We start from the raw sequence: 13,244 nt of genomic DNA, 5'->3' as shown, positions 1-13,244 counted from the left end.
TTCCCTCCACCTCACCTCTGAGGCTGGCTGTTTATGCTGCATTTTAACTCTAGTAAAAGTGCAAGCTTCCAACGCTTCGCAATCAAACTATCCAGAACTAGACACAGTTTTCCCCAGGGTATTGGCATATAAGTGTGAGGTTAATTGTTGCTTGATCAGCTCCACAGCTCTCCTGGCAAAATTCCCCTAACATAATTAGTTCAGCAATCATTTATGTAATACCGCTAGAAGGACTGGGATAGGTTTATGTTGACTTTTTTATTAAATAAGGTAAATCTGGTGTTTTATTACTGAAGAGCCTCCTAGCGGCTATAGTGAGCGTTTGTCCTCAGCCCTGAGTGTGCACTGCCACATAGCTGTACTACGCAAAAGGGGATGCACAGGGAAGGGATTGTGATCCAGAGAGTTACAGGTCTTTCACTCTGGGATGAAATAATTTACTGTCGTTCTGAGAAAAAGTTACAGCGTTCTTCCCCCATGGCACTCAGTGAGTTCTTCTGGCTGATGTGTTCTGGGAACTTGTGTAAGCTTGTCTGCTTGCTTGTGCAAGTCACTGGTCAGCAGGTCTTATGTCCCCCTTTGTGCCTCACCTACAGAAGATGTGAAAAAGATTGGTAGAAAAATTTCCATCAAAACTATTTTACAACAGAAGATTGGATTTTTTTCAAAATGAGGGTTTTCATCAAAACATTTAACTTTTTGTTAGAAAAAAAAATAAATCAGTGTTAATTTTTTCCAACCGCTCATTGACATTTTCTGTAAACAAACAAAAATATTTCTTGACCAGCTCTAAATGTCTGTTACAGCCACCAGCTACAGAGCTTGGCTCTTCAGTTCATGCTGTAGAGATACAAGGAGAACTTAGGCATCTAGCTGCTATATCAAGCACTACAGTGCAACATTTAGGCACCACTGGCATTCACAAAACCTCCCCTCTGCGGCCACCTACTCCTTTAGGTGACTAACATCTCTAGGCACATAAGTTTCCACTGGCAAAATCTCTAGGCACCTAAAATTTTATATGCACAAAGCTACCTAAGTCCTGACAGTGCTGAGCAGCTCGGCACCTAATTCAGCTGAGCCCCAGTGAGATTCACAAATTAGGCATTGACTTGGACCTAGAGGCAAAATCAGCACAGATATGCATGGAATTAAGTGGCAGTCTGCAAATTTTATTACACTTTAACACAGGGGAGGGGTGCTACCTGCCCATTACTCATACATTCCTATACTAGGCACTTACTTGGTTCCAGTGCAGAAGTTACAGCATTCCTTACCATATAACCTATAACACAAAGTAAGTTCTCCCCAGGATTCAGCTCTGAGTCATACCACTCCCTCTTCCACCCCCACAAGGGGCACAGAGAGGGTGCAGTAGAGTGGGGACCTTGACCTGCATGGGCCAAAAGGAACTCGGCCTGCAAGGGCCACAAGATCTGATCCTATCACATGACCCTAAGGCCTAACACCAAAATCCCAGGACTGTTACCTTTGGGAACCGTTCATTTTAGTCTCTTACCCTCACAGGAAACTGTGACAGGGGGCACCAGCAATTTGCTTCCTTCCCAAACATGCCGCCTGGTATCAGAGCACCAGCTTAATCTAGGCCTGCCCATGCTGTAGCCATATGTCAGCACTTCCATCTGACAGGTGTATGCCATCATCCCTGACAACCTCCAGCTGATTGTAACGGATGTCCCTATGTGTTATCACTGAACACTTATCCAGGAATGTCTTGGTGACCCCCTTATTTACTTTCTTTGTAGCCTTGTCCACATGGGCTGGCTATTCTCCAAGCCCTTGCCCGTCAGGGAGTGCCGAAGTGACATGAACTGATCCCACTGCATGCCTCTCCTGGATGCAAACAGCATCAGCTCAAAGCTAAGCTGAGATCCCGCTGCCATTCTGGCTGCTCTCTTGTGGGCACAATGCACTATAGGGTGCCCACAAATCCAAACATTGCATATGCTCTGGGTAGCTTCTGAAACAAACAAGCACGTTGGGTTAGTTACATTTTGCCATTCCCTGTTATCTTTTCATTGGTACAGATGTAAATCCTATAACACCTTGATTTTCAGGGCCCTGTAGCGTGCACCTACTGCAGGCAAAAAACCCTGTGCAGTCGCTGACATCGCTGTGCTAATACTGAAGGAATGAGTACTGAATTTATATGGGTCAAGGTTTTTCTCGGTACCATGCTGAATTGGTACTTTGCCAGGAAGCTACCATCACTATGTGTGAGCAGCAGGCCTGGCTGCAGGCTCTGGATTTTTAGTGAGGCTCTTGTTGCCTTTAAAGGGCACAAGCGCTTGTCTTCACATTCCTTCACTACCTCATAAGCCCCTCTTCCCTTCTGGTTTCATTGAATACCTTAAGTGCAGAGACACCACTCCTGTAGATACTGTAATTCTCTTATGCTTAATGCATGTTGGGAACTGTCCATAGCTGCCATAGGAGTCAATTTATTCACTCTCAAAGCCCTAAGGAAGGCAACAAAAAATGGTGCTTTGAATAACATGTCCTCCCTCCCATAGCTACAGCCTCAGCAGAGCCTTTGACAGCTGTATAAGGGCTTTTAGTGTTATGGGTAACCTGACATCCCTCTGGCACCCTGTCCTCCTGAACCACCCTTCTAAGAGTTTATATACTTTGAAATGCCTGCACAGGTCTGGAATATGTCCAGCCTACTCCGGGAGGACTCATCCACTAGTTGGCCAGAGATAGTGGAGGGACCCACCCACAGAGAGTCCGAGGCACCACATATTGTACCACCTGGTGTGTATGTATAGGTCACCCACAATGAAGTCCTGCCTGTGCCCTAAATTCTACAAACTCTGACTGGATGGCCTTGTAGGAATTTAGAGTCTGCAGAGGAACCGAGTACTTGACTAGTCTCCCAGCTGTCATGAACCAAAGTCCAAGAGTTTTTGGGCCACTGGCCATGGATCTCTGCTGGCCAATGTGGTGAGTTTCCAGAATCTGCCATCCTGACATTGAGAGTGCATCGGCAAAATCATTATCCACTTCTGGGACATGCACTTCATGAACAAGGATGTTAAACTACAGGCAGTGTACAAGGAAGGTCCTCATTGGCCCTTACTTAAGCAGTCTTAGCCAACTGTCCATTTACAAGATGGAGAACAGATTGGGTTGTCACGCTAGAAACAGCCTTTTTTGTTCTGAATGTTTTGTCCCCAACTAGTGACTGCCACCAGTATAGGGGGAAAAAAACTAGAGGAAGGTGATGTCCCCTATGATAGCCTGAGCCACCCAAATTCTGTATACCTGTGCGCACACCACTCACCTTGAAAGTAGATGCCAAAACCTATACCTCCTGAGGCATTGGATTGTTCCTGCAACTCAATCTTTATAAACTAGTCTGAACAAATATTGAAACTCCATTTAACCCTTTCAGGAATCTTTCCCACACTTCTAAGTCTTTCTTCATTTCCCTGATCAATCTGATAAAATAGTGGGGGTTTCGTTCTAGAGGAGGCAGATGCTAGATGAGCACAAAATGCCTGACCAGGAGCCACCACCCGACATGCCAAGTTTAGGTGCCCCATGACCACCCGTAGTTCCCTCAAAATAATTTTCTTAGGAGATCTCAAAATGGGAATCAGTGGCCTGGCCAATTCCAACTTCTCTGTAAGCAACCTAGAAACCCTGAACTGTGTCCAGATCGATGTCCAGGTATGTTAAACTATGGGCAGGGCTCTCTGTTTTTTCTGTGGTGAAGCGAAGCCCAAAGCACTTGACTAGGTTCTGAAATTCCTGAAGCATGTACTCACAGTTGCTTGTTTCTAATCTTCCTGCCCATAAAGAGACGTCAAGATTGTCATGAGACTGACCTATATCATACAGTGCTTTATCACCCAGTCCAACATGGAGCTGCATCTTTCCAAAGCGGTACATGACACTGAGCATGGCTTTATCAAAACAGTAGTGGCCTTTAAACTGAAATCCAAGCAAGTTAAAGTCCCTGGGATGCACTGGAAGCAAGTGGAATGCAATTGATGTCGAATTTTGCTAACATCGCTCCTGGGCTACACTCCCTAACCATCGCTACTGAAGCATCAAGTGATGAGTATCTCACTGAACACAGCTGGAGTCGATATAATCGTTTTACTGATGAGCCTGGGGGTCGGACTGGTGATGGATAAGCTTATATTCCCCCTTCACCTTCTTTGGTACCACACCCAGGGGACACATGCAATTCTGGCATTGTAATGTATGGGAAGGGACTTGCCAGTCTCCCTGCTGCCATCTCCCAGGTAACCTTTGCCCTTTTTCTATGCTTAAAGCCTTTAGAGGACTTCAAGTTCTCAGCCCAAGAGCTGAACCTCTCATATGGGATTTGAAAAGAGTCCAAAAATCCATTTCATAAATAAAATATGGCTTTTTCCCCCATGGAGTAGTCCAGTAACAAATTCTATAACCCTGTATCTTAACTGGAGAAAAGAACCTTTTGTGTGGTTACTGCCTCCCTGGGTAGCATCTCTTGAAGAACTGGGACCTTGCAGATTCCCTTTCCCACAGCCCTGTTGGAATTTCCCTTCACCCCCATAACAGGAGAGTGCACTATCCTTCAGCAGTACTTGTAGCTGCCTTCGGTACAAAAAGCATTTCCTATCATCAATTCAAAGTTCACATTGGCTTTCATATGCATATTTTGAAAATGAGGTTTTGTCACTGGCAACCCACTGTCTGTGAATGGCAGCTGGGCGGCATGATAAGGAGTCATACGTCCAGCCAAAGTCCCTGGTCTCTTTTATTCCCGGTGTCTCTGGCACCCTCTATTTAAATTCTCTATTTTACCTTAACTGTTCTATTCCACCATATGTAGCATAAGCCCTCACTATGAAATTCTAATACTTCAGGAAAGAAATATACTTCTCGGGGCTTCTCATACAAAATATACTTGCAAAAGGCTGCCAACCAGTTCAAGAGTTTGTGGGACAAAGGATGGGGGAGAGCAGTTTTCGTAGAGCTGGTTCTGGAAGGGCAGGGCAGCCCAGGGAAACAGAGCCAGGACCCTCCACAGCAGCCATAGCAGCACCACTTGACCTCCCCCCCCTCCTCTTTGAGCAGGGAGAGTGCTGGGGGATATGGCAACAAACCCAGCTCCAGCAGGGTCATTCTGTGGCCCCTGGGCTTCCCCCTGCCAACAAGGGCAGGAATGAGAGAGAAGAGGCCACGGTTGCAGGCCTGACCAGGGCTACACCGCTTTGGGTCCTGACAACTCTAGTGGCCCCTGTCCCATGCAGCCCTCAGCCTCCCCACGCCCGCAAACAGAGAGGGTGGTGGCATCAGTATGGAATTGGTTCCTATGGGGACTCCTTCTGAAACACTAGCCAGGAGTCTGCATGGACAGAGGCAACTGTGGCCTCCTCTCCCCCATCCCTGCACTTGTTGGCAGGGGGAAGTCCGGGGGCCACAGAATGACCAGAGCCTACAAGTGGTGGAGCACAGAGGTACAACCCCTGCAGTGGGGCAGACACCCCACACATACCAGTGCAGATTCTCTGTCCCTGGGGAGAGGGGTACCATAATCCTTACTAGCCTCCTTCTGAATCTTGAAGACTATTGTTGTGGCTGCTGGAAGCTGGGGAGTAACCCTTTGTCTGCTGGAACAGACAGGAAAGAACCTGCATATGGCCCCTGTGCTGGTGTAAATCCTGGGTGCTGGGGAATGCTGACCAATCAGAATCCCTGACCCCTTGCTAGACAATGGATGCCAGAGACTCTCAGGGGCAGCAGCTGCCTATTGTTCCTTTGCTAGTGTCTCTATCCCTTGCTACAGGGACTGTCTCCCTTTCACTGCCAGCCACAGCAGGTTCCCCAGCTGTCAATGCTGGTGGGTGGGATTTCCTTCATTTGTTTGCCTGCAGGGCCTGACCCAATATGTGTGCTCAGAGCTCACCTAATAGCACACCTCCCGAGCTGAGCCCCTCACAAAACACATGTGATGGCAAGGTGGTACTGCTTGTGCCTCCCTTATATCTAATTAGGCTGATGCTTAGAGCCCTTAGCTGGCATATTGCCAACCCTGGTTCAAGTCCCTGCTCTGAATTATGCAGAGAAGGGATTTGAATCAAGATCTCAAACATTCTGGGTGAGTGTCCTAGTCACTGGGAGACTGAATATAAGGGTGGCACCACATTGTTACCTCCTCCTTTGTTTTGTTTTCTTTTATGAGAAAGGGCTGGCCTGGCTTAGTCATCTAACTCCAGGTGCGGGTTTGTGGCTGCTAATCCTGAGCAGAGATAGGCATCTACCATAAACCTGGAGTTAGGTACCAAACTTCCCTTGAGGAGTTCCTCTTAGACTACATCTCTCACCTTGATATTCCTGCAGGCCAGTTTACATGACTTTCCTCAGTGTGCTCTCTTCTGTGAATCATTTTTTTTAGGAGCCTAATTCCCCCAGTACATTGTATAGGGAGACTGGGCATCTAACTCAGGATTCTGAATTCCAGTAGGCAGCAGGGTGCCTAAAAATTTAGGTGCTTCAACACATAATTCCTCTTGTGAATCCGATTCTCATACTGTCAATCCCTGGCATGGTGGGCATCACATGGGGGGGTGGAACAGCAATAACACAAAGGCTACACTCCAGAAGGGATTCACAACTGCAATCCAAGTAGCTCTAATGTGGCTGCACATGGACCGGGTGGCCTTACATGTCTGTGTAGCTCTGTTAGGGCCAGTGACAACCTGCTCCTACATTATTATTCCCCACCTCACCCCCATTTTCTCTGCAGTAGGCCTTTACCTTTCAAGGTCTCATGTTCCGAGAAAGGAGGGCTTAGATTTAACTCCCTTCAAAGGTCATAAAATCACTGCTCAGCAAAAAAACACACACCAAAGAACTGGGTACAGCTGCCTACACTGTCATTCTCCTAGCCACTTGTACAGTACTTTGGCCTCTGGTTAATCCATTTTAATTTAAAATAATGAAAAAAAAATGTCCCAACCCTGCAGCAAGTGCTACCTAGTCAGTGGTTGGGTTCACTCAAGGCTATCAAGCTTTTCAGTCAAACACAGTAAGAGAAATTTCATCCCTGGAATAAGGAACTCAGATAACATCCTTGAAAATGCAGCATTATAATAAAGAAAAATAAAAATCTAAGTCTGTTACTTTACAGAGAGAAATACCTAGGCACCAGTTGCCTCTTTGACCATGTTTTCTGCAAAGCAAGGCATTTTTTACTTCATTAATATTTTTTCTAAAAGGTAAAATAGGTGCATAATACTTGCTTGGTTCAGCACATTGTATATGCATATAATTCATAAACTCTCCTAGCATTACTGTATCCATCCTGAAGTGCTGGAATGACATTGTTATTTTATCTATTTCTAAAATGTTAATATTGCTAGTAATAGAATTGCAACTTGTCTAGGATTTTAGAAATTTCACTGAATTAATTTCTATATAGAGAGAATATTAGCTTCCCACAAAACAAATAATTAAAAAAAAACACACAAGCAGCTCTGCAGCAGTGATTTTTTTCCCCCCAGAAGTGTATAGGGGAAGATGATCTCATTTAAGGCCTTTACAATACTAGTGGACTGATGAGGTGGAGAGAGCTTCCTACATTTGTTTCTTGCTCTGTTTTTTTTTTTCCTCCCACAGATTCCTTCCATCATTCTTTTTTAATTTTGGTGTCAGGGAAAGAAACTTGATTTTTGTAGCACATATAGTAATGAGTGCTTCTCAGAAGGTGTACAGATCAGGTTTAGACAATTAAGTAACCAAAGGTTTTGGATTTGTATCAGATGCATACACTAGATGAATCTTTGAGTTCTCTGAAACTGAACAGACTTTCTAGGACAGTGGTTCCCAAACTTCTCCTGTCGTGCCCGCCCTTCCCAGTAATGGAATCTGTCCATGCCTCCCCTCCATTACTGCACAGTAGGCTCAGCAGAGGCGCTTGGGATGAAGGTGCATCTAGGGGATGAACTAGGGATGGTGGAGGAGCTGGGGCTAGAGGCAGAGCTGGCCTGGGGGCAGAGAGGGAATGAGGGTAGAGCTGAGCTGGATGTGGAGCAGGGAGCATATTGAAGCTGTGGCTTGAGGTGGAGCAGGGGTTAGAGCGGAGCTGCAGCTGGGGCCAGAGCGGGGAAGGGTGCCGTTCCATCCCCATCCCCATGGGGGCTGGCCCAGGCCCCACAGCATGATCCCCCAAAATCTTCCTCTGTGCCCCCTAGGGAGGTGCACCCCATAGTTTGGAGACCACTGTTGTAGGGACATTTCTGGCACATCTGCTTCCAGTGATAGTTGGGGAAAAATATCTTAAAAGCTGCCTTTCCTTTATGATATTTTGTTTCTTCCTGATCTAGTTATGAGTAAACACCACAATTACAGTCATTTCAGAACCATAAGGCTTCAATATAAGAAGTATATAAACATTCTGGGTAATGTTTATTTTTCCAAGGAGCACTGGCCATTGATAGCTGTATAGCTTCTTTTCTCCTCCTCCTTTTCTCTGGGTGATTGTCAGAATGGAATACTGGGCCAGGAAAGCACTGGAGATTTTGAGCATAGCCTCTTTATAATTTTTCTCTGACTAGCTAATAAAGCTCATTGCTGTGATAAAATGTTGGAGGTACCTAGCTCCTAGCATAGGAAGAGAGCAGCCATAACACGCCTAACAGAATTAACACTGTGGTTCCCACCGCGGTAGCATTTCATAGACTTAAAATGGGGGTAGGAAGTAGCTTTCACATCTGTGGAATCAAAGATGATGATATAATTTAATGGTCTGTCAGCCTTGGAAGTTCCTTTTTGCTGGATTGACCCCGACTGTTAATTCATATTACCGTTTTTATATGTGCTACTCATAGACATTTGTTTGGTAACTATGGTGAACTGTAATTTAAACTTTATAATTAATAGCTAGATTATTGCCATGATTGAAATGTCATCAAGCCACTGTAAAGTCTTAACTATAAACTCTCCATTTGAATTATGTTGACTTTAATGTAGCTTTTTTTTATTTAACTACATGCACTCAGTTGTATCTGAGAATAATAATACTTATATTTACAGCTACAAAATGCTTTACAAATCCTTAGCTACTCTTTATAACATCCCCATGAGGTTCGTAAGTATCCTCCTTTTACACATGGGAAATTTGCTCCACAGAAAAATCAAGCGACTTGCTCAAGTTACATAGGTCAAGCGTCAGCTGGAATTGATATTCAGCAGGTTCTACCATGTCCAGATCAGATATTTTAAAGACTCAATCCAAGCTTCTGTATATCCTTTTCAAAATCTATAGTTATATTAATAAGGTCAAACTAATAAGATATATTTTAAAGTAGTGCTTTCTGATTTTCTGTTCTTGTCTATAGGATGATAGACTGTATTTATTATACTAAAATGTAATAATCATTGTCAATGTTTACAGCACATATATAATTTTGCTTTTTTAGGCTTTGATCCTGCATTGAGCTCTTTGTGGGTGGCCCCATGTGCTTTACAAAGTTTACTGTAGGCTTGGGGCCTAGAATATTGCAGGGGGTGGGGAACCTTAAACATCTTGCTATAATAATAATAACTTTAGGAAGCAGTGTGAATTCTGTTTTAATAATGGTGATGATGTTAATCTACAACCTGTAAAATCTCCATTATTATATTCTTTCTATCATTTTGTTTTTAGCTCCATGTGGTGGGCATTTTTCATCTCCCAGTGGAGTAATCCTCTCTCCAGGCTGGCCTGGGTACTATAAAGACTCCTTGAATTGTGAGTGGGTGATTGAAGCTGAACCAGGACACTCTATCAAAATTACATTTGAAAGGTCTTGACAAATGTTTTTCTTACTTGATATATTCTTTCCCAATTTTACCCATAACCAGGAGTTATTTTCTATGTCATAAAGTTCTTTTACAGTTTGACTGGAGTGGTTGGGGATTTTGCCTTATTGGGTGAGATTTTCAAAAGCAACAAAATGCCTTTAGAGCATAAATTCTGTTTGCTTTTAATGGGAATTGTGCTCCTCAGTCACTGCACACCTTTTGAAAATCCCTCTTTTTGTTGTTAATTTTAGCCTGTCTGCCCCAATTTAAACTTTTCATGTATCTAAATATGTTAATTTTTTGCTGATAACATGTTACTACTGCTGAGCTGTGCATGCAAGACCTTTTTTTTCTAGGGATGTTTTATTAATTTTGTTTTATTTCTATAGTAAAATGCCTCCAGCTATGGTTTAATTGTTTTTAAAATACAGATCCTGTACTGGGATACACATCAAGCACAGTCTGCCTTCATGGGTCCTGTTAAATTTGATCTAAAATGATATTGTTGTTGTTTGACAGTATTGGTATTAAGAAGTTGGACTCTCACATAGCAAAGGTCTGTTTAATAAGGAAAACCTTAAGGAAGCTTGAGTGTAGAACTTATAAAATATTTATTCGCAAAATTATTTAAAATTTTACATAATTCCTTCCCTCAAAAGAAAAATATCATGTTAAAATACAACACTTTTCAAACCAAAGAACCTATTTTATGTCTGAATATGAGCCCACCCTTTAGGTTTTCAGTTTCTAAACTTTCCAATCAACATGCAGGGTGAAATCCTGATTCCTCTGAACTCAGCGGGGCCAGGATTTTCCCCACTATGATAATCATAAATAAAACTAATAGGTCAGATAATCATGTATCCGTGCACAGAAGATACCTCTGTGAGTGGATTTCCGTGCTCCCACACAGAAGTGCAGAGGTCAGCTCCTTCTGCATTACTGGTTCTCCCAGATCCCAGAGATATAGCCCTCTGAGGAACATGGAATTCCACACGTTGACAGGTGGGAAAAGCAGAGCTAGTACTTTACATCCATTGCTTCCATTCTCTCCCCACAAGAGGAAAAGAAGCTGCTGGTAAATTGCTGATGCCTTTTTTAAAAAAAATGCATTAAAATAAAGCAAAAATAAGCTTTAATTCACAAAAAATGCCATTAGCTCTACTACATTTTGTCAAATTGGTGTGGACTTGGCAAGTGGGTGCTAAACTCTTTCTGTAAATATTAATCTTAAATAGCCTAGCTGGTAAGCTGATAATAAAGAACGATTTGTGGGAACGTTTGAATTTATAAGGCACAAATATCCTGTAAATAGTTTTAGGATGATTTACATGATACATCTTGGCCATCCAATCAAAATACATGGGACTGGAGTGACAAAAGGATTTAGGCCCCTAACTGCCACTTTAGCCACCTAATCCCACAATAAGGCACCATTGGGACTCACAAGACCTCCAAGCCTTGCAGGCACCTAAAATTGCGGTGCCCCTACATTTTTGCAGTAAAAACTCCCTAGCTGCCAGTGTTCCTGCCTCTGACCACATGCACTGCAGTCCCATGGCAGGTGTCTGGATGCCTAAGCCTCCGAGACATGAAGAACTGAAGAAGATAGGTGTTCTTCTGCCTAACTTGCTTGTGGGGCCTGATCCAGTAAGTATGTTCAGAACTTGCCTATCGGATCATGCCCCTATAGATGAGCTTACATAAAATGGCAGGTTCTGCGGGAAGGGAAGGATGACTCCTTCCTAACTTTCAGGCTAGTGGTAGTAACAGTACTCACCTGGGATTTGGGAGACCCCAAGTTCCAGTCCTCCCTCCACCAGAGAGAAGAAAGCATTTGAACTTGAACCTCTCAAGTGAGTTCAAGCTGTTCCACTGTGGATAATTAATTTAAAAAAACAACAACAAAGCACTGGGATTGGATCTTGAGTTTTCCACCTCCCAGGTGACTGGTCTAACCACCAGGCTACAAAGTCATCATATATGCATGTTCACTTTCTTTCTCACTCTCTTTTTTCCCCAATGATAATTTCATTAATTTAGCCATAGTAGAAGAGCTTCAACCTTAGGCCTGAGAGAGAGGAAGCAGAAGAATGATAATGTAGTCTGGTGCTTACAGCACTGTAGTGGGATACCTAGGAGTGAGGGTTCCTCATCCAGTTTTAAAAAAATTATTTATCCACAATGGAACAGTTTCAGCAGGAGAGACTGAAGGAGCCTTCCCCTCCTGCCCCATCAGACTATCCCATAGTCCAGTGACTAGGGTCCTCATCTGAGGGGTGGCAGATGCTAGTTCAAATCTGTTCTTAAATGGAAGATTAATTTGAAGTTGGGCCTCACACATCCTAGGTACACTAACCACTGGACTAAAAGTAGGTGTTTAACACCAAGAGAGGATTTGCAGCTGAGAATCACAAGTGTAGGGAGCTCCCTATCTCTGAGAGAGGTGTGAGGCTTAGCACATGACTGTCAGCTTGGCATTTTTTATAGTCTAGTTTAGGCAAGGAGCTGCCTAGCATGCTGGCTTTTGTGACTCCTAGTGTAAGGTACCTATCTCTCCCCATTCATTTTATAAGGTGTCTAGATGCCAGACTTAAATTTTGTAAATCCCGCAGATTTTCTAAGCATCTAAAAATTATGTCTTGTGACTCAGAGCTTGCCTTACTTTCTTTGTGAATTAAGCCTGTGCTTAGTATCATATAATGGCAAGCAATTTGTTTAATCGGAATAATGTACATAAGAACACTTTATATCTGAGGCCATACTGAGCCACTTTTGGTGCGGGGAGGGGAGGGAAGAACTTGCCATTGCAGTCAATGTAGAAATCTGCTTAAAACCTTAACGCCTAACATTATTTTAGTGTTCTAAATCAGAGTATATTGGAGAGATCAGTTGAAGAAGAAAAAAAATTGAGTGTAAGCTGTCAAGGTATGAACCCCCACTCTGAACCTTAGCATCCAAAAGATGGGGTACCTGCATGAACCCCCCTAAGCTTAATTACTAGCTTAGAAATGGTAGAGCTGCCACCACCCAAAAATATAGTGTTTTGGGGCACTTTCTGGCCCCCAAACCCTTCCCTGGGGACCCCAAGACCCAAACCCCTTGGATCTCAAAACAAAGGGAAATAAACCATTCCCCTCCTTTCTTCCTCCCAGATTCTCCCCTCCCTGGGTAACACTGGGAGATCCCTGTGATTCAACTCCTTGAATCTTAAAACAGAGAGGAAATTCATCTTCCCCCCCTTTTCTCCCCCTCCCAGACTCTCCCTGAGAGAAAGAGAGACAGTAATCCTAACACAGAGAGAAATCAGGCTTTTCCTTTCTCCCACCAATTCCCTGGTGAGTGCAGACTCCCTCCCCTTGGGTCTCACACAAGAATGAAAAAAACAATCAGGTTCTTAAAAAGGAAAACTTTTAATAAAAGAAAGAAAAAACTAAAAATTG

At 43.6% G+C, this 13,244-nt stretch overlaps 1 protein-coding gene across 4 annotated transcripts in view; it reads left to right on the top strand.

Annotated features, from left to right (window-relative positions):
- CSMD3 (CUB and Sushi multiple domains 3) overlaps positions 1-13,244 on the top strand; it is a 1,198,342-nt gene that overhangs the window by 711,675 nt on the left and 473,423 nt on the right. For all 4 annotated transcript variants that reach the window (XM_050940462.1, XM_050940461.1, XM_050940464.1 and 1 more), the window contains one exon: positions 9,665-9,803. In XM_050940462.1, coding sequence (XP_050796419.1) covers positions 9,665-9,803 — 139 coding nt within the window. The remainder of the gene's footprint in view (positions 1-9,664; positions 9,804-13,244) is intronic.

Source organism: Gopherus flavomarginatus, chromosome 2 (genome assembly GCF_025201925.1).
Source record: "Gopherus flavomarginatus isolate rGopFla2 chromosome 2, rGopFla2.mat.asm, whole genome shotgun sequence".
Taxonomy (NCBI): Eukaryota; Metazoa; Chordata; order Testudines; family Testudinidae; genus Gopherus; species Gopherus flavomarginatus.
Note: the sequence above shows the minus strand (reverse complement) of the source record. Positions and strands in the feature narration are given on the sequence as shown.